The sequence below is a fragment of the Scomber japonicus genome, chromosome 17 (assembly GCF_027409825.1).
Source record: "Scomber japonicus isolate fScoJap1 chromosome 17, fScoJap1.pri, whole genome shotgun sequence".
NCBI lineage: Eukaryota > Metazoa > Chordata > Actinopteri > Scombriformes > Scombridae > Scomber > Scomber japonicus.
Genome location: NC_070594.1, coordinates 15,799,614 through 15,824,083, shown reverse-complemented (window position 1 = coordinate 15,824,083; position 24,470 = coordinate 15,799,614). Strand labels below are relative to the sequence as shown.

The 24,470-nt window shown below is 40.8% G+C and overlaps 4 protein-coding genes across 5 annotated transcripts in view; 2 read left to right on the top strand and 2 right to left on the bottom strand.

Annotated features, from left to right (window-relative positions):
* Positions 1-9,539, top strand: part of itsn2a (intersectin 2a) — a 34,650-nt gene extending 25,111 nt beyond the window's left edge. Inside the window, exons 24-38 of the mRNA XM_053336554.1 lie at positions 38-71; positions 178-299; positions 1,425-1,521; positions 1,997-2,188; positions 5,062-5,183; positions 5,325-5,431; positions 5,807-5,990; positions 6,156-6,254; positions 6,367-6,534; positions 6,713-6,925; positions 7,101-7,222; positions 7,305-7,387; positions 7,840-7,923; positions 8,036-8,209; positions 8,784-9,539. Of these exons, the coding sequence (XP_053192529.1) occupies positions 38-71; positions 178-299; positions 1,425-1,521; positions 1,997-2,188; positions 5,062-5,183; positions 5,325-5,431; positions 5,807-5,990; positions 6,156-6,254; positions 6,367-6,534; positions 6,713-6,925; positions 7,101-7,222; positions 7,305-7,387; positions 7,840-7,923; positions 8,036-8,209; positions 8,784-8,935 (1,953 nt within the window). The 3' untranslated portion in view covers positions 8,936-9,539. The remainder of the gene's footprint in view (positions 1-37; positions 72-177; positions 300-1,424; positions 1,522-1,996; positions 2,189-5,061; positions 5,184-5,324; positions 5,432-5,806; positions 5,991-6,155; positions 6,255-6,366; positions 6,535-6,712; positions 6,926-7,100; positions 7,223-7,304; positions 7,388-7,839; positions 7,924-8,035; positions 8,210-8,783) is intronic.
* Positions 9,540-9,739: 200 nt separating this feature from the next.
* Positions 9,740-10,987, bottom strand: fam228a (family with sequence similarity 228 member A). Its single transcript, XM_053336682.1, has 4 exons — positions 10,787-10,987; positions 10,550-10,627; positions 9,987-10,081; positions 9,740-9,887 (listed from the first exon to the last, which is right to left on the bottom strand). Exons 1-4 carry the CDS (start codon positions 10,985-10,987, stop codon positions 9,740-9,742), a joined length of 522 nt encoding a protein of 173 aa, XP_053192657.1.
* A 2,958-nt stretch (positions 10,988-13,945) lies between these two features.
* On the top strand, positions 13,946-15,569 carry LOC128376827 (uncharacterized). The gene is made up of 3 exons (XM_053336681.1): positions 13,946-14,041; positions 14,125-14,212; positions 15,052-15,569. Exons 1-3 carry the CDS (start codon positions 13,946-13,948, stop codon positions 15,567-15,569), a joined length of 702 nt encoding a protein of 233 aa, XP_053192656.1.
* A 229-nt stretch (positions 15,570-15,798) lies between these two features.
* Positions 15,799-23,376, bottom strand: gnpat2 (glyceronephosphate O-acyltransferase 2). 2 transcript variants are annotated; one of them, XM_053336561.1, is made up of 16 exons: positions 23,271-23,376; positions 21,842-22,042; positions 21,580-21,756; positions 20,635-20,764; positions 20,401-20,528; positions 20,227-20,302; positions 19,914-20,065; positions 19,515-19,645; positions 18,834-19,075; positions 18,062-18,319; positions 17,905-17,984; positions 17,561-17,707; positions 16,997-17,093; positions 16,801-16,894; positions 16,636-16,697; positions 15,799-16,519 (listed from the first exon to the last, which is right to left on the bottom strand). In XM_053336561.1, the coding sequence occupies exons 1-16, from the start codon at positions 23,280-23,282 to the stop codon at positions 16,467-16,469; spliced, it is 2,040 nt and encodes a 679-aa protein (XP_053192536.1). In that variant the 5' UTR covers positions 23,283-23,376; the 3' UTR covers positions 15,799-16,466. The 2 variants fall into 2 exon arrangements, with proteins under 2 accessions (XP_053192536.1, XP_053192537.1); XM_053336562.1 differs by having other exon boundaries at positions 21,842-22,037.
* Between the last annotated feature and the right edge of the window lie 1,094 nt (positions 23,377-24,470).

Sequence of the window (24,470 nt, the reverse complement as noted above, 5' to 3'; positions counted from 1 at the left end):
CTTTCCTCATTACTTTACTACCACTTTACTCATTTAGGTGTCAAGACTTGGTGGTCCGCCCAAGAAACCCGGTGAGATTGAAACATCATCTCATCACAATCTGCTGATTCATTCTATCATTCTCCTGACATTTACCTGATCTAAATTCAGCCTTGTCTACTTCTGTTTGTTCAACAGAGATCGCTCAGGCCATCAGCACCACCATCACCCCAACCATGCATCAGCTGCGTCTGTCTCCGGGGCAACTGATTGTGGTCCTGGCCAAGAACTCCACTGGCTGGTGGCTCGGGGAACTGCAGGTCAGTTATCAGTGCTGTAGGCAATAAATGAAAATAGGAATAAAAGAATAATTTTAGCTGCTACAGCATGAATTTTATAGTAACAGGGATTTGCTTCAGAAATTCATTTGGCTCTAACAGTTTATGTGAAGTTCAAGGTCAATTGTACCTTGGAGCATTGTATTGTATGAACATGGTTAATCCATCACAAAGCTCTTAAATCCATTGCCCATTTTTAGAAGATAATATTTGAATATCCACCCTGCCAGCCTTTTCTTTTTCGTCTATGTGAAGGCAACTGTGAAAATATTAATGTGAATCTTGAATATATGAAAAGAATAATATATTTCTTTATTAGCATTGTTAATACAAATTCCCTACTACCAACCATTACTTTTTCTTTTGTTGATATTATTATTTTGATAATTTTTTTTGTCATTTATAAGTAGATTGAATCATTAGTTGCAGCCAAAGTTGAAATATATATCAAATCCATTGTGTACTAACAGCATGCAGAAAGCAACAAATAAGTAAACACCCTAATTTTAGCATTTAAACACAGCTGAAACCTTATGCTTGTATCTGCTGACTTGTCAGATCAATAAAGAGCTGGTGAGAAGTGGACAGGAGGTTACAGGACTAATAACTGTTATCTATAGAGCCATACATCTACATTATGCTGCCAATTTTGTGCTGAAGCAGCAGCTGTTGCTCTGGGTACGCTCTCAGTGGATGAAACAGTAATGAGGCAGCTGAGTTAAGTCAGCAGCAAAGTGTGGACAGCTCAGAAAAGACTAAAAATTTAAAAATGTAGGATTACCATATCTCTTTTGTATTGTACTGTACCAATAGAAATTATTATGTAAATCCATATATTTGTAAAGCTTAATCAGCTTGAGGGCAGCCAAGTTTAGGTCAAACCAAAAATTTGAGGCTGATCTTTGGCTGGATTTATTAGGGCAGTGAATATAAATTCCCACTGAAGACTCACCAAGGTCCAGTACGGATTTTTGTCTACACTGCCGAGATTCTAGAGGTTGTGTGTCCCGGCCGACGAAAGTGATTCATCAATTCATCTTTCGATTTAGAATTCAGGCCTGAACCGGCGGGAGATTGATTTATTTTCACTGGCTCTCTACCCTGCAGGCTCGAGGTAAGAAGCGGCAGAGAGGCTGGTTTCATTCCTCTCACGTCAAGCTCCTGGGCCCCTCCAGCATCAAGTCCTCCCCCTCCCCCCTGCCAGGTGAGGGCTGACACACTTTGTATTTGTACCCGACATCCTATTTGTGAGCATGATCCACAACTGTCTTACATAATTGGTCTAGTTGGTTTCCACTTTTTTGGAGGGACTGCAGTACTAAATTGCCAAGTAAAAAATCATCACCACCATCATTTGAAGGCCATGAATGACATGAAAGCCCTACCAATAACTTTTGACGAGTTTCAGTGCTACTTGTGTTGAGATTTCCAACAAAAACATGAATTCATGCATGAAGAAATTATGTATTAATTATGCTATAAAAATGACTGTCGCCCCATGAATATGTGTGAGTTATCAACCTGGAATGAGGGAAGAAATATCAGTATATACACTTTCTAACAGATTTGTTGGTAAAGCGTTATTTGTAGTTTGACTAATATTTAATTACCATAGCATATTACTCAAAGAAAACCATAAAGTTATTTGCCATTGACCATTTCTGCCCCTCATTCCTCAGTGTGCCAAGTTATCGCGATGTACGACTACGCGGCTGCCAATCGGGATGAGCTGAGCTTCTCCAAGGGTCAGCTAATCAACATCATGGACAAGACCAACCCTGACTGGTGGAAAGGGGAGACTAACGGGGCCATGGGTCTGCTGCCCACCAATTATGTCAAGATGACCACAGAATCTGACCCCAGCCAGCAATGTGAGTAAACCTTTTTTTGTCTGTTTCATTTGTCAGAGGGAGAGTATTTCTCCGTTTTACCTTTTGACAGGAAAATCAATAATTCACACATGTAGTTGGAATTATTGTGGGAGTGCTGTAGTTGGGGAAAAGAGACTGTGGACACAAGTGGAAACTGATAAAACATGATTATCAGCTTTAAAAAACAAACTTTGACTGATCTGATTGGTTGACTTGGCTCACTTTAGGTACAGTAGATTCCTCATCCATGTCAGGGCATGGAAAGACTGACGGTAAGCTTAAAAGAGTTCATCTCTATCGCTGAGGAATCACTGGTGAACATGAACCCACTGCACTTAAAAGGCCCTATCCACAAATGAATAAAAAACAAAAGAGGAAATAACTGTTTCCTCAAATCAAGAGATGAATAAAGGATCAGGCCTTTTAAAGCATCCATGAAATGACTGTACCAACACTTGAAAATCATTTAAAGGAATAGTTAGACATTTTGGGAAATACAGTTATGCAATTTAAATAAAATAAATAAAAGATTGATACCACTCTCATACATATGTGCCCATTAAATATGAAGATAGAGCTAGCAGGTGCTCAGCTTAGCTTAGCCTAAAGACTGGAAACGGTGGGAAACAGTAGCTTTGCTTTGTGAGAAAGTAAATCTACCTCTGAAGCTCACTAATCAACATATTAATCTTGTTTGTTTAATGTAGTGTAACAACAGGTTGTGGTTTCATGGAAGGTTTCATGCCTGACTATTTCTTCTTCAGATGATATGACATCCTCAAAGCTTGTTTATTCTTGTTAGTAGTGAGCTTCATAAGTTCTGGTAGGCAGATTTGTTACCTATACCTAGGCTAACTATTCCCCACTGCTTCCAGTGTTTGTGCATAGCTAAGCTAACACCTCCTAGCTTCATATTTAACAGACAGTGGTTTCCCAAAATGTCCTTCTTTTCCTTTCAAACCTTTCAAAGTGTTCCTAGCAAATCACTGGATCACATAAAAAAATGATAAAACTACTACCTAATCATTCACATTTCGAGAAATTAAAGCTTAACTTTCTCTGAGAATTACAATGCACTCGTTGACTATACCGTACATGCTACTGATCACTGCACTGTCAGGATGGGTGTGATCCTGGTGGTGGATGTGTGTATACTCACTGCTCACTCATAACTGATCTGAACATTTAAAAGGACCCATTTTTTTTAACAGGAGGATGTGTGTTTGAATTAGTATTCACGGCTCGCTTCATGATCTCCCCACAGCAGCGGATCTCTGTTAACAAGAGTGAACACACCAGACGTGTAATTAGGATGAACTCGTTGAAGCCGCAGACAGAAAACACAATGAAATTTTAATTCTAATCAACACACTTTGACTTATGCACACCCCAGTACACACAAGGGCTGTTCTTCATCAGAGAAATTCAATGTAAAAAACAATTACCATCATGCTCCAGCTGATATGATTAGTAACATTTACATTTCCAGAAATACATTATTAATGCACCTGCATGTAAGAGTCCAGCATTAATATTAAAACTATATTAATGTCTGCTGTCTCTCCGTCTCTCCTTCATCTCACTCACCTCCCCCCTCCCGCTCCTCCACTTCATCTCTTTGTTTTTGTTTCCTCTGTAGGACAGTAATGCTGCCTTTCCTCTCTCTTCCTCCTCTTCCCCCTCTTCTTCCTCACCCCTTCTGTCTGAGCCAATTGCCCTGTCGCAACAGGAAGCCCAGCCGCCAGCAAGAACAGCCCAGCTCTGCGCTTTCAACCTCACTCGTTTAGGACTGTGGGGAGTTTTTTTATCCCTTTTTTTTTCTCGCTTCTTTTTCTTGATCTTTTTTTTTTTTTTTTTTTTTAAGGCATTTATTTCTCACCCTTACCCTCTCGCTCTCTCCTCTACTGTGTTTCCCTTGATGTTTCCTTTTTAACTAATTGACAAAGGGAGCGAGGAAGAGGCAGCTAGACTATTAGAGGCTATTGTTCCTCTGATATAAAAAAGCATGGAGTGGAATTATGGATCATAAGAGTTCAATTACACAATATAATGGAAATAATATGTAAAATGGCATCAGAATGAAATTATTTAGTTTTCTAAATTAAGGCTATAAATTAGTATGATATGTTTTTGTTTTTTTTAACAGGGTCAGTCATTCTTGCACTAACAACATTAAACCTTGCTAAAAAAAAACGGACCAATGCGTAGACTCATTGTTGCTTAATCACCAATAACCTTGATTACTGCTTGCATCGCTTTGATTAAAAAACTGATCGATTGTGATTTTTGTTATTCACTTATAATGCACTTTTCCATTTATTAATGCTTCCAAGTCGAGACTCATCCTATACTGAACTGTGATATCACCAGCAAAAACACGCAGATATTAGCATACCCACACATTCAGAGAAAACCACACTGCACTGCTGACATTGGCGTCAAAGACTTGAACTACTGACTGAGTCTTCCACTGCCCTCTCACTCAAGCATTAGCTACTTTACTCATTCACACCTATGCAATCATTCGGAGGGATCGCTCCGCCATGACAGGTGCTTCTTTTTTCTTTCATTTAGAGCCTTTGGTAGCAGCATATTAGCGTCAGCCTGGTATGTTCCTTTAGTTCATCAACTGCAACAACAACAACGTGCCTCACAATGTCTGTGCATTAAATGTAAATAAAATATCATAGAACTGATAATAAAGGGAGATTTTAACATGCTGACGTGTGTAGTGTTTTTGATGAGGCTGCTTGCCATATTTTGTTAGACACTTCCACACAAGTGATTGACAGGAAAGTGTGTGTTGCACATGCATGCTTGCATGTGTGTGTTTTTGTGTGTGTTTGCGTGCGCATGTTTGATATGCGCTATAGGGTGTGCTGACCTGATGACGCTAGACACCATGACCCCTCAGGAGAGGAAGAGGCAGGGGTACATCCATGAGCTCATCCAGACGGAGGAGACTTATGTGGACGACCTGGAGCTGGTGCTAGAGGTACACACACACACACACACACACACACACACACACACACACACAGGCATATTTACAAACTACATTTTCTTTGCATCATCCGTTTAAAAAATGTTTCTTGCTCTCTCTGTGTCTTTGTCTGTGTATGTTTATGCCTCGCAGGTTTTCCACAAGCCGATGTCTGAGTCGGGCCGTCTAACAGAAGCAGAGATGAACATGATCTTTGTTAACTGGAGAGAGCTGATTATGTGTAACACCAAACTGCTCAAGTAGGTAGAACTCATACCACTTTTATTAAGGTCATGGTGTGTGTTTTTACATTCTACTTCCTGAGAAACTAAAATTGAGGTTTCTTGCCCCCATTCAATAAGAGAGGTACTGCACACTTATTGCATTATAAAAACACAAACATTTGACACACCAAGCTGGAAATCAGAGCTGCAAGACTTGACATTAAGTCAATTTCTACAAACCCACTGACACAGGATTCTACAAGCTGCAGGCTTGTAGAAGGTTTTTTGAGTTATTCAATCCCATCGAGTGTCCGCCTGGCTTAACACAGCAATAATAGTGTACTCAGATGAGTGTTTTTCATCATCATCATCATCATCATCATCATCATCATCATCATTCCTGTGTCCCAGGGCCCTGCGTGTCCGTAAAAAGACAGGGGGAGAGAACATGCCCGTCCAGCTGATAGGAGACTTGTTGGCCTCAGAGCTTGCACACATGCAACCCTACATCCGATTCTGCTCCTGCCAGCTCAACGCTGCCGCCTTACTGCAGAGCAAGACCAACAACCTGCCCGACTTTAAGGACTTCCTCAAGGTATGGAGTCGTGGATGAGTTTGGTACAAATCATTAGCAAATCCTCTCTGTGTATAAGTAGATACTGTTTTAAAAATGTAAACAAACTAAGGAGGGAATGTTTAGTTTTGTGAGATTAAATAAAGTCTTAGTCTCTTTGCCTCTTTCTTTCCTTCCCCTGAGCAGAAGATAGCCACTAACTACCGCTGCAAAGGGATGCCACTATCCAGCTTCCTCCTCAAGCCAATGCAGAGAATCACGCGTTACCCACTGCTCATAAAAAATGTATGTGGAAGAAGATTAAGCACACACACACATCAAAGAAGTACAGAACTATAATTTCTCCTTTTCCACACATCTTCACTGATTTTTTTAAACCATTGTTCTTGTCGGTTAGATCCTGGAGCACACTCCAGACAGCCACGCGGACCACAGCCCACTTAGAGAATCCTTAGAGCGAGCCGAGGAGCTGTGCTCTCAAGTCAACGAGGGGGTCAGAGAGAAGGAGAACTCCGATCGCCTTGAGTGGACACAGACCCACGTCCAATGCGAGGGACCTATAGAGGTAAGACACAAATCATTACACATTTTTAGATTTAGTAGTTCAGTGTTGTAATCGTGGTACGGTTAGTCTGTTAATGTTGATGTGTTAGAGTCTGCTGGTTGCAAATACCAAAACAAATGCACACATAGTACTTGGCAGTGTTGTTTTCTTTCTTATCTCTCCTCCGTCTCTCTTTCAGCACTTGGTCTTCAACTCGCTGACTAATTGCCTCGGGCCTCGCAAGCTGCTCCACAGCGGTCGGCTGTACAAAACCAAAAGCAGCAGGGAGCTTTGGGCTTTCCTCTTTAATGATTTCCTCCTCCTCACACACAGCGCCAAATCCTTCTCCTCCTCAGGACCAGACAAGCTATTCAGCCCCAAGACCAACATCCAGCTGAAGATGTACAAAACAGTAAGCAAGAAACTAGACATTCTTCTAAGACAAAATAATATAATATGAATGCCTTCATGTTGTAGATCCGGTTTTCTTGAGGCAAAGGAAACAATGCCATCCTTTGAACAGCATCTGTACTAGTTATCCTTCACTGGGCATCTGTCCATATGTCTTGCATCATTTCTTCCAACAGCCGCTGTTTCTGAATGAGGTTTTGGTGAAAATGCCACCGGACCCATCCAGTGATGAGCCAATCTTCCATGTCTCACACATCGATCGTGTCTACACACTCAGAACTGAGACCTTGAATGAGAGGTACGCAAACCAGCCAAAAACCTTACCAATAATGTAATCCTACTTTGTGTGTATTCATATGTTTACTGTGTTGTTATTGTAGGACAGCGTGGGTCCAGAAAATCAAAGCAGCATCTGAAGTTTTCATAGAGACAGAGAAGAAAAAGAGAGAGAAGGCTTACCAAGGTAAATGCAGTCACTAATGAGAGAACCTACTTTTCTGTGCACACACACACACAATTTGGACACACAATAGAATGATGTAATGCCTTTATTTGATTTGCAATTATAAACATACCTGCTTTCTAACAGATTAGGGACTGTGGTGGTTAAGGGGGTTGAATCTTATATTTCACTTTTTAAAAAGGTTGATAAGAAATTAAAAGACCTTCCTAAAAAGTCAGACTACCTTCCCTTCAGCCAAAAGAAAAATACATACGTTTTCTGACCTCTTCTTCCCCAGTAACAATTTGTATGCAGTTTCTTATTCATAAAAAAGGTTTGTATGCAGGGAAAAGATGAATAAACAAATACACACCAAGGTTGCGCTGTATGTGATTACATCATTCTAGTGTGTCAGCTGGTAAAATGTGTCATGACGTGTTGGAGGTCATCTAATGGCTTTGTGTTTATTTTAGCACGTTCTCTGAAGTCTAGTGGTATCGGCAGACTGTTGGTTACCGTCACTGAAGCCATGGAGCTCAAAGCCTGTAAACCCAATGGTGAGGCCCTGAGACAGGATAGATTGATTTACAATTCACCCCATCTCTTTAAAAATACTCATATGAAAAGGTTATATTGTTCATTTTAAAAACTGACATAATCTCTCTCCAGGTAAGAGTAATCCGTACTGTGAGCTGACGATGGGAGCTCAGTGTTACACTTCCCGAGCAATCAGCGATACTCTGAACCCCAAGTGGAACTTCAACTGTCAGTTCTTTATCAAAGACCTCTACCAGGATGTCCTGTGTATCACTGTGTTCGAGAAAGACCAGTTCTCACCAGATGGTCAGTGCATGGAGAGAAACATACACATATACACACACACACACACACACACACACACACACACACACACAGACATGTATCTTTCCACTATGGTTTGTGATGCTGTCCTCTTCTTTGATGTTGATTTGACTGTGTTGAGGCCTGAAGACAAGTGCTGCTTGTCAGTTTGAAGGGTCAGAGTGCATGAATCTTACATTTAAAGCCGATGTATATGTTACCTCAAATCAGTATCATTGGCCAATGTTAGTTTTTCATAGATATCTGTATCTGCATATTTGTCAGATAAAAATAACTAGAGAGCTCTGTACAGTGTCCCACTCTGTAAATATCTGAATGGCAATTCTTTAATAACTAAATTAAAATGAAAATATTTTTTTTAATTTTTCATTTAAAATGTTTGTTGTTTTAGCTGATAAAATTCAAGTTTTTAACTCTCAAGTATCACGCTTAAAAATCCAGCATGGTTTGGGCTCTACTAAGATTTAAAGGCCCTTGAAGCTAAGTTTAAACTTTGTCTCAACAGCACTCTTTTATTTTAGAAGTTGTACTAAATGACCATTTTTTGTCTGCTTAGATTTCCTGGGTCGCACTGAAGTCCCCGTCGCAACTATAAAGAAGGAAATGGAGAGCAAAGGTGCAGCAAATCGTCGTCTACTGCTGCATGAAGTCCCAACTGGAGAAGTTTGGGTGAAACTGGACTTACAGCTTTATGAGCTGACCAAATGAGGGAAACACAGCAGCCAAACAACTCCTTGGGCACAGTCACTTTACAGTACTGAAGAGACGACATTTTGGATTTGCTTAAATATGAGCAAACACAAGCACACACACACCCTAAAGTGCCTATTTATACCAGTTGCAAGTGATGCCATAAAAAATTGTTGATTTTATCTTCTCTGCCAAGAGCCAATCAGATCCACTGGAGCAACCTCAAACACAAAGAGAAGGACATCCTGACTCAAATGTAGAACGACAAACTGAAATGTCCTCACAAATAGTAATTTAATATTTAAAGGATGTTCTTGCTCTAAGCACACCAACTAAAAATGTGAATTGCCAAAGTGTTCATCACTTGCAAATGCAATTAGACTAAATGCCATGAAATATAATCAGTTAGTTTTCCTAAATGCTTAAGATTCCTAATATTTTTCTATCTTATTAGAGTTATTTGTCAATGGAGGAATTCTTGTCTCACACTCGCATACATACATAATTACATTGTTTGGACTGTCCAACATGACAGCTGCTGCACACTACTGTACAAGAATCAACCTCACAGTGTAACTATGGGGTTTAATGTTAAGGATGTTGTTAAATCTCGGAAACAGCATGAATAAAATGTACATATAGTGAACTCTTTGTTATGGCTCAATGTTTCACTATTCTCTCCTGGGGGATTACAGAATAACACTGTTTCAAGTTTAGACACTATTATTTCCTTTGTTGTTTATGCTTGTTTATCTCCGACTGCTTAGCCTTGAATGGTAGAAGATAATGTTTGTGTGTATTTGAGGGGGATAATGAAAAGGATTAACAGGACGTATTCTGAGCATGGAATTTATTTGGTATGTAGTTGGACTGAAGTTGCCGAACATCCTCATTTGGAGGACCAGCAGCCGCTCCGATGGCACCTTCCGTCTGGTTTGGTAGTTGCACGTATGTGGAGTGGTACTGTATCCTGTCTGGAGGAGACACATTTGCAAGACCTTACTACTTATTTTAACTGATTAGCTCATTTCTGTGGCCCTTCATTGATCAGCTAGTGTGTATTTTGTACCTGCTGGACTTCCTTCCATCAGTCTCATCCCGCAGTGGAGTTTGTCTCGATGTGGAGACTAGATAATAAGACAAGGCTTGTGGCAGTGTGCTGGCCTGAGGTATCACAGACTCAGTAAGGGGTCTATCACTCTGAGGTAGCGTCTCTACTTCCCTGCTCGTATACTTACATCCTAGGTCAGGAAGAGAAATGACCATCAAGTATTTGTATAGAGCCTGACATTGAAGTTTCTCTTTCAGAAAGCATTACAAGCATAATTCCGCTAATGTAATAGAAAATGCTGCTACTAAAATATTCGCTACATCTTCAAGCAGAGCATACAAACAAGACCTTCAATTTAAATAAAAAAAGGAAAATAGTCAGATACCTGCTTCACAAGAACGCGCTGTTCTCTTTCCCTTCCGTTTTTCATGTAATTGAAGGTACAACGTATCTTTTAACTCAGCTGTATTGAACTATGGAGATTGTGATGAAAATCTTTGTCAGTAACAGACACATTCAGAATACTTTTATGTGGAAAATATATCAAGTGGAATATTTAAGTATCAAAAAAAAAAAATCACCTTGAAGTAGTGTTTATTTTTGACATAGAGAAAAGGATTGTACTCCTTTAGATCACCAGTATCTAGAAATACAAAACCCTGCAGGTGAGATACATTACAGTGGTTAGAGTGAGTTTTGTAGTAACAGTCAAGATAACAGAAAGTTTTGTGTGAAGTCTAATGATGCAAACATCACACAATACAGCAGTTGCATGAGGTTAATTCAATGCATTCCAAATTAGGTCTATGCAGCTTTACCTTGGAGTTGCAGTGATGGAGATAGTTACTGTATAAAGACTGCCGCCGCTTGGTCTCCTCGGCAGTGCAGCTGGACACACATTGCTCCACTCTCCTCTGCAGGGGCATCCAGACACGCTCAGTCCAGTGCTTGTGCAGCAGTTCCCTCCTCCTCAGCTCTGCGACCTCCCGTTGATTCAGGAAACTCTCCAGCTCCTCCATGAAGACACATTTCAACCAGCATGGGCACAATTGACAAAAAATGGACATGGGAAAAAAATATACTACTAAAGACTAGGAAACATAAGTTAGATGATATGATTTTCTCTGAACATCTTACCTTCAAAAAAACATTTTCTGTGTCCACTAAAGGTTGGATTATTTCCCTCCTCTGTTGATTTTCAGCCTCCATCTTTGCCTGCATGATCATAAATGCAGTAAGAAAATTCCCCTTTTTCTTGGAGCTGATAAATGGTCGTGTGCAGTACCTGCAGTCGTCTGACGGTGGTGTAAGAGAGCCGGTCCTGTTTGGAACCCTGCTTAGGCCCAGAGGGGGAGGCCTCATCCCTTTTCCTTGCTCTTACACATCTGCTGGTGCTTCTCGTCCCCACACTTGGCTGAGATGGGCTCCTCTTGCTCTCTGGGGTGTCCTTCAAATCTGCCATGCACTCCTGAAAAAGTTTGAATGTCATTTTAAAAAAAAAAGCTGCAGCTACAGTGTCACTGCTGATCTGAGTGCAGAGCCCCAAGTGAACTTTTAAATCCCAGCAGGAGTTCCCAGACTGACCACACAGGCGAACAGACGGCAACAGAGGCCAGCACAAAGGGGCAGCAACATATCGTGTCACTACCTTGAAACCTGAGTTCCTTCTCACTGTTACACCAACACATATGGTAGCACGTGAATGTCAGTGCACTATAGAAACTGTCTGACATGACATTAGCAAAGATTTCAGCTTCTTTTGTGCAAAATAATCCCAATATCCCTGTGTACAGTACCTGGCCCAGCACAAGACTTTTCTCCTTTTATCCTCATGTAAGAAAGGAGAACAGTGGCTGCTTTACCTGTCAGTTAGTAATCTGAAACCTTTCCACTCATCCTTGTTAAGACCCTGAGATTTTATCATTGTACATTCAGATATGACACTACACAGACAGAGGAGAAGGAATAGCAGTGTGCAGACAGGTAATGTAACCCCCTCTGCGAAAACTATCCAAGCTGGTCAGGGTACATATAATGAAGCGACACAGCCTGGCAAGACATTAAAACTGTGATTAATTAGTAGTTGGCAAGAGTTGTGAAGAGGAACAGTGAGGAGTGAGTGAGTAATGTTCTAATCCTAAACACAATACAGCTGTAGCCACATCTAAACCTTTACAGTAACAGCAGGGAAAGTGAAGGAAAAGTTCTCCTTTTTCTTCAACAAAAATCACAATAATATACATTTGCATATGCACGTACATGCCACTGAATATGTTGTTCTTTAATTGCAAAAACTTGATAACTAGATTGGCAGTACTGGCAGTCAATTTATCTTTTTTGAATGTCAAGTCAAGTCAAGTTTTATTTATAAAGCACATTTAAAAAGTGAAGCAAAGTAGTATTCTGGACAAAAAGTGTGTGTGTGTGTGTGTGTGTGTGTGTGTGTGTAGGCAGGTGTTATCCATTTAAAATGCTGCTTTCAATGTTGCAATGTGTTAAACAGTCAGTGGTGTTTTGCATTGATATTTTTTAGCTACTGTCCAGTTCCACATTTTATTACCTGTGATTTCAACAGGCTGACATGAAAAGGTGTGTGGAAGGTAATCACACCGCTGGCAGTGTCTCTCTTCTTGGGGTTCATCCCTGAATCATGAGAGAAAATACGTTTAGGGTCATCAGAGATAAACTGAGAATAGACTCGTCAGTAAATATATTTGCCAAAGTCAAACACACACCTACACCCAAAGGACCACCATGGAAATAAGTTATTTGGATTTATTAGGTTTTATCCTTTTGACAAACACTGCACAAAAATATAATGCAATCAATTTCAAACAATCAAAGTATTCAGTGCTACAGGTGGTAGACTATCACTTCAAACTGTGCAAGTGGAGTGTTGCATGCAAATAAGCGCATTTCAAAATTGAATTTACCATCCGGTGTCGCCACAGCAACGTTATTTTCTTACCTTTGTTGACTCGAGTATACCTACAAAAGAGCCACAATGAATGAAGTTCATCACATTAAAACATTTTTGTGTGGCGACTGCTTACTTTCGGTGTTCCCTTAAGACTCGCTTCAGTTTTGCAGAGAGAGATACAGAGAGACCGAGAGAGAGGGAGGGAGAGTTGTCCCCAGGTGTCCTACCTGCCGTCTGGAGGTTTACCGTTGCCATGGCACCGGCACACGAGCGAGCCAAGACTTCGCACGCGACACTTTACCTTTATAAAAAGTTGTGACAATAAAACTTCAAAATATGGACTAAAGTATTTTAAAGTGCATGGGGATATATTTTAGATATAATGAAGTGTCCAATGATTTAGCCCTTTTAATGTTTATTCTCAGTGGTGATTAGTTGAGTGGGGCTATGGTCGCAACCTGGGTGTCGTGACCAAGCCCTCCACTAATGTTGCTTAATTTAGCAACTGTGAATTATTGTAGTTTATCTTCTCAAGCCTCTCACAGTTATAAGTCGATGAATCGTGGGTAATGCTTCGTGAGAGGAGGGATTCCACGTAGACTTTTTCTTTATTTTAAGGATGGCCACTGCACATTATTTTAGGCAAGGTGACCTTATCTGGCACTCACGTGTTTATATAAACTTGGTCACACACTGAGGATATCCACCCCAGGTAGTAGCCTATAAATCCATACTATTTGTACAGGTTGGGAAATTAGATTGCGGTGTCCTCTCCTTTGAGCATAGAAACAGTCGTTTCTTTAAGAGAGTCTTGAATGACATCTAATAAATCATGTCTCCAATAGACCAGAAGCTAATCGGAAGGCAAATTTTAAAAATGCCACATTACATAAGCGAGAAATACGGTATGTTTGGTGTTTTTTTTCCTCACCTAAAATGATGCAAATGTGTCTTTTTTGCAGGTGGAAACAATAAAGGTGCGTATCTGAAGAGCTGTATCTCGCAGTGAGACACTCCGAGGTGCAGTAGGTTAAAGAGTTGTAGCCTCTTGCTCTTAATGCGCCTGTTGACACCTGAGGTGCACTTACAAGGTGTTCCGCAGAAGCTGCAACACTACCGACACCTGCCGAGAATGCAACTGCTTAATGTTCAGGTATTAACTGCGTAAAGACAGGGCAGGGCTTGGACCGGTCATAATTTGGGATTTTCTCTGCTCCACTTTCTTTTTCACCGAAGGGTCCAGGACAGGGGGGAGGCTACATGGATTGGTGGACTTCGCTGGCAGCGAGTATTGCCCTGCTCTGGATTTTCTGCTTTATAGACGGTAAGATCAAATGGTTAGTAGATATGTTGATGCTTTTGAGAAACCCGTTTGGCACAGGTCTACTGCTTTTAAAGGTGGAAGCTGCTTTCATACATTCACACTCTAAAATTAAAATCCTATTTCTCGAATCATGTGAGATTGAACGGATTTGTATAGCCTAATCTCAAATTTGACATATCTTTACAGTAATGATATATTGAAAGGTAGCCTAACTAAAACATACATTGTCTTTCCTTTCAACGCTGCAGAGAACTGATTTGGGAGGTGTCGGCTTCATGGCACACTTAGGTCAGTAAATGATGGCCTTTGATTCAGTTTTACGCACGTTTCCCAGATAGAGAATAAACTCTGGCACTGGTGCAGCAGACCATGTCACCCACTCAGGAGATACTAAATGTGAATTATTTTACTAATTAACTAAAGAAGGCCTAATTTAACTTGTGTGTTTAATGTAAACATGTTACTGTGATAAAATAATTATAGTATTTTCACAAGATTATTTGATTATGTTTGAAGACTAAACATAACCAACGACTGTTGGTTGTTTCAAAACAGCATTTTAACAAAGGTGAAACTGCAACAGGTGGAAATACAAGTTTTAGCCTCTACTGCAGAGAAAAGAGTGTGTGATATTGGTTATTTCATCAAATGATGGGTGCTGAGGGGGGCGCGTAAACATTCGCAACAACCACCTGCTCTGCGTGCCCAGGTGACCGCAGTCACCCGCATGGCTGATGAACACTTTAATCCAGTGGCAGACGCTGTTTGTAATGGTTGCTGACATTAGTCACAGTGTTAAATTAGACTAATAGCTGAACACGTTACCCTCTTATCTCCAGGCAATGCTGTGCTTGAGCTGCGACTGCTTTTCCATGCTTTGACCAAAGCTGCTTGCCACCTGTACCTGGCCCTGCTCCCGCTGCGCCGAGCAGCCACCCACTTCGCCGACTGCGCAAGGCACCTGATCAACAATGCCCAGCAAAGACCCTCTCCCCACGGCTACCTCCACCAAGGCCAGTGTCTATCTAGGAAAGGCACGCTGCACTTCCTGGAGGGCATGTGTGTGGTGTGCGAGACGGTGCCCAACCTGATGGGCGCAGCGCTCAGTGTGGGTGCCGCCTTCTGCCACATGCTGCAGGGGGGCTTCTACGTCCTGGCGGCCACGCTGCGCACCATCCAGATCAACCTGTTCTCCCAAATGAATGGCGAAAAGGAGAGATGGGACAAAGAGCGACTCAGAGCCAAAGAGAGCGAGAAAAAGCTAAATTCAAAAGTGTTGGAATACATCTCAGTGTTTTGTCAAGACCCTGTCAGCGCTTTACGCATCAAGGTTGACGTGCCACCTGTGTATAGATAATCTCTGTCCATGTAAAACAGTATGCTGGCTAATTGGCACATAAGAGGCCTTCTTTTAACTGCTGAGGATTACAGGTGCAGGCAAAGTGTTGAGTGATGAATACCAGATGAAAGGAGGTTGAACTCTGACCTTCTGTTTTCACTCACTGTTGTTCAAAGTATGGTACAAACACAATAAGAGAAACGATTATATTTAAGCGAGAAAAAGATTGAGAATCTAAAGGTGCATTTTGTTACATTTCTTTTGCATTTATTGAGATGTAAAGAAGTTCAAATAAATGTCTCAAACAACTGAAACCTCACATCTGTAGTGGGTTATGGTATTTCACATTGTTATATGAATCTATATCGTATACATGTATATAAATGTCCATACAATCAAGTAACATAATTTAGTGTTTACTATTTATTTGCACTTTCTATACCAGTAATCATTTAATAAATTAGCTATTGCAGTCTTGTCAATCAAGAATAAATCTAGGATATAATGTTAAAAATACATTAAGGCTGTATTAATGATTAAAATACAGTTATAATTCAGTTTCTTAACACAGGCATCACCTGCCGGCTGTGTAAATATCTAAATACCGTCTTTCTGATTACGATTACTGATTACGAGCATTAAACTTAATCTTAATACTGTTAGAATCAGTTCACCATCTTTTTAACTTTATCTTGGCCCTGCCTGTTAGTTCTATGAGAGGTGAAAAGAGGTAGCGAATGTTCAAATGATGTAACACAGCCAGGGTGGCATCCAGGATCAAGTGTTTTGTCTGAGGGCTCAGAGTGCAGAGTGAAGGTGTAGCAGTTCTACTGAAGGCTACATAAAGGCACAGAAGGAAGTAGGAGTAAACCAGACCGGGGACTGACACTTGAGATGGATCGGTTCCAATAGAGACTAAAGTCTTGCGTCAGGTGTAGTCTGGAGCATCTGGGGAGGGATTTTCCCAGCTACAGTGAGAGAGGAGAGAGCATTTAAGTCAAATAAATAGTTTATAATGGAAGAAATTTGAATTTACTGTAACTTTCTTAAAATAATAACTCATGTTTGAGGTGAACCGACTTACAGAGTATGTCTCCAATCCTTCTGACAGCTGCTTTGTCAACACTGTATTCATTCTGCTCAGACCTATAAGGGGATATAGAGACTTACAATACAGACAGCTTTTCAATCACTGAAGAAAATGAGCTTAAAACCAAACAGAGTTGCAGGGGCTAATCTCATTACTCACGTCCTCAACTTTGTCACAGCCTCCAGTCTCCGCAGAGCTGACAAAACGTTCTTTTGCGTATCGGATGAGAGGGTTTCATAGGTGTGAAGCTCACCTGCAACATGCAGATATGATAATGCAGAGCTGATATGCTGTTAAGAGTTTAAAGGGTGGGGGGTAAGCTTAAGAGGTCACTTCTTACACTTTCCTGTTTTACCTGAAAGGATGAGCTTTGTAGCCAGGCTCCGCACAGCAGGTAGGAAATCTTTCTCAGAGATCACATGAACTTCTTCATAGAGGTACCTGAACATCACCTGGAGATGAAAACACATCTGATCAAGCCAGCGAACATGACATACTAGATTAATACGAACTCTACTAACATCAAGGACAAAGTCTCTAAATCTTAAATTATATGGATTTTTAAAAAGGTTCACTGGATTCTTGCTTTTATATATTTCTTCTTTCAAGCTTTAATAAAACAGGGCAGTTCTTTCAAGAAAATTTCTCTATAAATTAACAATAGCTTAGAAACTAAATTAATACAACTTTAATTTTTTTTTGTGTGTGGATTTGAAATAATTACCCAAGTTTCAGGTGCTTAATGTAATCAATGACGGACCGTGTATTAAAATGAAGCACCAAATCAAACCAAAAAAGTTTATGAAGAGAAATAAGGACTAAGTGTTGCTGACTGAACCTGCTGAACCCTCTTTCCACCAAACAACCTGAGACTCATCTAAATGCATGATCAGAGGAGGAAGAGTAAGAGTCAAAAGACCTGATAAGAGTCTACAAAGGGTTGTAGAAGTGCCCGCAGGAAAGACAACACCTCCAGGCCTGCCTCCGTCTCTGACACTGTCACTTCCTGTTGACTGAAGTGAACCGCTCCACATTTCTTCAGGAGAGAGCATGCCTCTTCAAAGTCCTGATAGATGGAGATGGTGAAACAGACACTAACACAGTATCAATAACAAGATGTCACAGCTTAATCACAAATCAGAATAACCAACTTTACATTCTCAAGTAGCAGTTTGTTGATTTAATTGTTTAACAGGGCAAGAATCACGACCTTTGTTCTGAGATTCTAGGATGAAGCTGAGCCCTAACAGATGAGACCTTTACCTGAGACGAGTTGCCAGGGATGAAGAGGAACTCATTGGAGAAGATGTCCTGTAGGACGCAGAAGAAGCTGAAGAGCTCATCTGCAAACGGAATGAAAACATGTTTCAGTTATTGGCGTTATGTGTTGGTTCAGAAATACATTGTATCTAACACTCACCTCTCTGTGTGCTCTTAGTGACGTGTAATGCCGTCACGAGCAGAGCAGGGCGAATAAAAATGTGCATCGCCTGATTCCTGTAGGAGACCAACATCAGCACCGCTGCCGCTGTCCTGACTACACCCTCCTCTGGAGTGACTGGATGCTGCCTCGCAGGCTCTTCCTCCTGAACCAGGTAGATACGCCCCGCTTTGGGCCGAACAGCTGAGCGATGAAGAGCCATGGTGGATGACATCACATCAGAGTCAGGTACTTGCCCTACAGTGGGAGGAATGTGTGAGCGTCAGAGAAAATGAGAGTACCGTAGTAGTAGTTTTGAGTTTAAGAGGGCCACAGAGTGTGTGTTTTTGTGTGTCTGTATGTCCACACACACACACAAGAGCTGAAAGTGAGACAGTTCATAGGGGTCCTCCAAGGAGAAGTTACTTAAAGTGCATTAGTCTACTGAGGATCTCCTAAGTGAATGTGAGAGCATGTGCCAACTCACATTCATCTAATCTGTCTGATCTGCTACAAAGCGGGTTGGTGTAGCATTTAGCATCCTGAGGTGAGACGTGACAGATTCAACCACTCAGTTACTTTCTTGCTTTAACTTTGTGTGGTTGACTTGAAACGTGATTTGCAAATGCCATCTACTGGTCAAAAAATGTGATGTGAAAGTAAACTTCAGTACAGAATATTCAGATCATGTGCTCAAGCTTGATACAGTTACCTTTATACTTAATTTAGTTAAAGAAAAAAGATACTATGTAGTAAATGTGTAAAATCCCACCAGGCCAGTTCAGGTGAGCCCCGAAGGTTAGTGCCAGCTTCTTGAGCCCGAGGGTTTTCTCTGTGAGCTGGTCCCACAGCAGGCCGGCTTCTGTCAGGTCTGTGATTGGCGCCTGGAGCAAAAGGCATGCCATGAGGGACCAGGGGCTGGTGTAAGAGCCCTCCTCTTGGATTCGTACAATCAGATGAGCAAGCCAGTTAATGCAGGACTGGACCTCTGGAGTGGGCATCTGAGGGAGATCCCTATGAATGGATGTATAGTGAAGGAGGAGGGGAGGAGTGAAAACATAGAAAAAGCTGGATGAGACACAGAGATTTCTTATTATTATGAAAAGTGTAGTCAATGTAAAAGTAATAAATCATTTAATGAAATTCACTTTTCACTTTTTGTGTAATTAATCACATTACTGTGAATCAAATTCTAGGCAGTGTGTTTAAATCTTAGCTTTACACTTTTCCCAATATCCATACACTGTACACAGGACTTCAAACTTTTAAACAGCTAAGCCATAGTATCTAAAATTCAAAAACCTGTGTTGCAGACAGGAAAAAAGGCAAGTATGACAGTGTGTCCCTGATGAAGGCTGCAAGCCGAAACATGTTTTCTCTCATAGTAGAGTTGTTGTCCAAAGATCCCTACTCTATATAAAGTTTTGACATAAGTTATGATGACATTTTCTACCTGGGTATGAGGTTGTACTGGCAACGGTCTATCTTCCCCTGACACAGCTGTCTGGCTGACAGGGGACGGCCAAAGTTCACATGCATGCTGCCAAAACTTTCCTGCAGGACTTTGCTAGCCTTCAGCAAACCCTGCAGACAAAGAGCGAGGCTACGAGTGAATCATGAGCAGGAAGTAATCAGTTTTATTTGTGCACAACAGCATGGATCTTGGAAACCAATGGATCATCACCTTCATGTTTCCATTTCAGTGGATGCTGAAAGCTGTTGGAACATCTTTAATTAAATGTTTTTTAGAATAAAACGCACTGCTGGCATCACTGTATCTTACACTGCTGGGTTTGCAGCTGACACAATGCTGTGAGTATATTATGAAGTCAGCGATGTGACTGGGACATACCATGGTGCTTTCTTTGGGCTTGGGGACTCCCAGTAACTCGTGGGCAAGCAGAGACTCCTCTAGCACTCGGTCGTAGCTGATGCTGATGGGCACCAGTGTGACATCATACACCTCACCTTTAAAGAAGGGCTCTAGCACCATGTGCATCATACCTGCAGATACATGTGGATGCAGGAAAGCAAACACAAACAGAGACTTATATGAAAAAAAAAAACTGTAAGTACTCTACACACAATGCTCCAAATGAACAGATTTCTGACAAAGAGGCACCCTGGGATACACACAAGCAAAATGCTAACATGCGCACACTCACCTAACTTGGGCGTCAGAGACTTCAATGTGCGACTCCGGAAACCTTCAACGTAAAACTCCACAGGAGCAAATCCTCTCTGCAGAAAACACATTCAATTGTTGGAAGGGCCCTTTACAGGTAGTCATATAGCTGAGTATTACTTTAACACTCTAAAACCAGCTCATTATGTCTCACCCTGACAATAGTTTTGACATATTCTGACAACACTGCCCAGTACAGTTTGTCTGAGCCGATGGCACGTCGGATAAAGAAAGCTCCAGAGCGACGCAGAATCTCCCCGACCATCTTCATTCCTGCAAGAGCTTTACAGCGGAGGAGGATGGAGAAAGACAGAAGTGAGCACTGGTAGCCGTACATTAACAGATCTTTTAGTAGTATTCTGCTGTTTGATCCTAAATAGATACTTGCGAATTCCTGCAGCAATGACTGGGACTGGGATGTCATATGTGAACAGGATGTAGGAGATAACCAGGAAGTCCACATAACTCCTGTGATTGGGCATCAGGATTACAGGACTGTCCTGGATGGCCTGTTGGAGCTGCAAGGGACAGAAACATGAAAGACGTTTTAGGATTAAACAAAACAAAAAAACAAAAAGAATTTAATACTGTATAAGTATGTATAAGTAGCAGTCTAGGAAAAGTATCCTTTCCAAGAAGTTTTTTTTTTCTTGAGAATAAACCTCACAGCACAAAATTGCTTTTACAAAATAGTATCTCAAGTGTTTTAATCTTGTCTTGCTTTGGTGCAAACGTAGCCTATACTTAATAGGCCTTAAGACAAACGTTGGCAAACACGGTTTAGCTACGAATCTGCCTTAAAAATTGTGTTTAGACATTGAGGTGCACGTGGTATTGCTTATATTTGAGATATTCAAATCTAAGAGACTGATATAATGTTGGAGGAGATTAGAGTATTAAAAAGAGAATATCAGGGAAATACATCTTAGTTTCTTTGTCTTTACCATCTCAAATCAGTTCACCCAAATGAAACAAATATATGCCTTTTTTCTCACTTCCCTTTTCTCACTACCCGTTTGGCATGTTAAGTATCACAAACAAAATTCATTTTACCTCCATTACCCTGGGGTGCCCAATAATACAAAATATGCATAGGGCACGTTTTAAGCAAGAAGAACAAAGTCCTTTACAGAACCTGAGAGGCAGACATTTTGCTAGATAGCACTAGGGGTAAATGAGAAAATATATTTGTGCGACCTGATCCTTCATGATCTAGAGTGTTCATGATCAGAGGCCTTAACAAATAGGTCAATGACTAGTTGGGAGCAGTACATTTTAGCTTAGACTGTAGCAGACAGTACTGTGAAAGTATTGATTAGTAGTCAGTTCTGACCGAGTTGAGTCCCTCCATGTTGACAAAGATGCTGGAGAAGAGTCTCTTGAACACCTTGCTGAGCGTGTAGCCCATCAGCCTGATAAAACCCAGCTGCAGGTTCTGAGACATTTCCTCCATAACCACACGAGCCTCTTCTCTCACCGTCTCCACCGATGACCCCGTCTCCATGGCAATCTGAGGAGGGATGCATCAAAAAGACTGATATACTGTGTGAAACTTCCCTGTTAATGAATATCTTTTAAAAATCACTAAATCCCACCTGCTCAGTCATGTAGCGTAGATACTGGGATTCCAGCACGGCTTTATTGAGGTCACCCGAGGAGCAAGGGGTGGCTCCTTTAAACGGGTGGGGGTTAAATGTCCTAAAGGCATGGCTGAGATCACTGCTGCGCCTCCTCTCCTCCAATATATCCACAAAATCTTTATCATCTTCCAGGCCTGCTCTGCCTGACTCCCTATACTGGAGGACACAATCATGTTTATATCGAAGGCTTACATTAAAAAGAACAGAAGCATGGACAGACAGAACAGAAAAGTGGTAAATAGATCAAAAACATGGCTAATGTCCTGGGTGTGACTCTGTGACTCTATGTGAGGGGAAAGAAAGAGAAAGTAAAACTTATTTTGAGTGCCATCAGTGCCAGCTGCTGTAGTAATCCATCCAAACTAAACATAAACATTTAACTGGTTTACTGATGAAAACATATCTGTCTGAAGAAGACCACAGCTTTTAAAACACATTGTTCAAGATGAAACCAGTCATTTCCACCCTTTTCCGCTTTTGACGTCTTACAAAAAGCAGTGTCTAGTCGGAGTCATATTTCAGGTGTTTAGAAGTTGTTAACAGCTCCACCAAATGGTGATTTTTTCCCCCTTCAGAACTTCATATGTGGTTTCATTTCAATAAATGTTCAAATGTTCCAATATTTCAACAAAGACTACAGAAAAAGTCCAAAAAATGAAAACTGATTTGTGCATCAGAACTCTGTTTTTTTTCCTCTCTGTTTTTTCTTTTCTCTCCCTAGATTTATCTGGTGGCCATTTGGAGTGGCCAGACCCCTAGTTTGTCAACCACTGGACTAAACTAGCTGACTGTGCATAAAGTATATAATAAAGCATCAACAGTAACATGCTGCTTACACACTGATGCTTCAATATCAATAATCTAATAATGTCATTAATAATGATTAAACAGTCAGAGGGACCAACCACCTTTATTTCAATAATTGAACTACTTTATGCTGCTAATGTTTTTGAGCTTTTACTTAACAGCAGGACTCTTACTTGTAATGGAGTATTTTACATTGTTCTATTGGTATTTTTACAGCAAAACATCTGAAACTTCTTCCACCACTGACCTGCAGTCTGTGCTGTACTGGTTAATACTGGTTGGTATGAAGCAACATCAATGAATATGTTAAGTAGGTCAAAGTTTCTGCAGCTTAAAGGTCTCATGGTCAATGTGCACTGTTTACGGCTAAATAATAACCGCAAACAGCCAAAGCAACAACTAACCTACTCAGTCAGTCTCAATGTCGCGTAGGCCTACTTGATAATTTATAGTCACTGTTAACTTTTAAAGCGTTTGAGCTCATGCTGTGCAGCCGAGTAAGCCCGACTGAAAGGATGCAACAAGTGTGCTGGGTGAAAAAAACGCTAGTTACAAAAGGTGTTTGCCGGTGTCTTACCGTATTCGCCATTATTTACACATACACAACACTCGCAGGTGTTTGTCCCTTCTTAGGCTTTCGTTTTCGGGCATGAAAGCTTGCTTCGGTCCTCCTGTGTGCAGTGCAGCAGTCTGAAGGGTAGGCCAATGGTGGCGCTGCATTTTGGGAGACTCCGCCCACTTGTTGTAAAAGGAGGAACTTCAATTTCTGTCTAATAACCTTCTTTTATACAGTCTATGCTAATAACACTATTCAACATGATAGTTTAGCCAGGAAGTGAGAACAGCTGAGTTGTCTGTGGAGTATTATATCATCCTGTCTGCTTCATAGCCATAATCATTTTTCTAGGATGCAAGACTGAATAGTAGAAGTAATTAAAAATGCATGAATGAAAATGTGATTCAATTACATTCAATTTAATTGAAACGTACTTTACGGAGTATTTAAAATCCCCCTCCAGTCAAAAATGTGTTTTTCTTCTTGTTCCCACAGTATTATTTGAGCTTCACTGTGCAGAATGATGTATGTGCAGAGTTTGACAATAAAAGTTGTTTTTTTTTCTGCTGAAGGGGGAAAGTTTCTCTGTGCTAATTTTAAAGGTGCAGTTAGTGGCATCTCGGCGAGGTTGCAGATTGCAACAAACTAAATACCCCCCTACCTCCCATTGAAAACATATATACAGTCTATGATGAGAACCTACAATAGCTCTAGAGCCAGTGTTTGATGTTTCCGTTTTGGACTGCTGTAGAAACAAGACATATTCAGGTGAGTTATATTCCATTTCTGTCAAGTCTGTTCTGTTATATGCAACTAAATTCTACACACTGCACCTTTAAATCTGGGTTCATGGAGTGGAGGTAAGAGTACGATTTGTGACCCAATTGTGTTCTGACATGGACCTTGCACTAATGTGATGTGGACACTTGAAGTCTATAGTGCACATACTGTATACTGCACCTCACAGTTAAACTTTTAAATGAAGAACATCTGCTTGTTCATACATTGTGGGGTTTTTAATGAGGTAGAATAAGGATTTTAACAAGGTAACTGCCAGATAAAAACTACATTCAGCAGAAAGCAGAGTAATTTATATGTATTAAAACACTTCTGCACTTCTTTAAATGAACTGCAATTGATTTGAATAATTGCTCATGAATTGTAATTGCCCATCTGTATGACAGCCTTATAGTTAAAATAGAGCTGAATATGAATTATTCA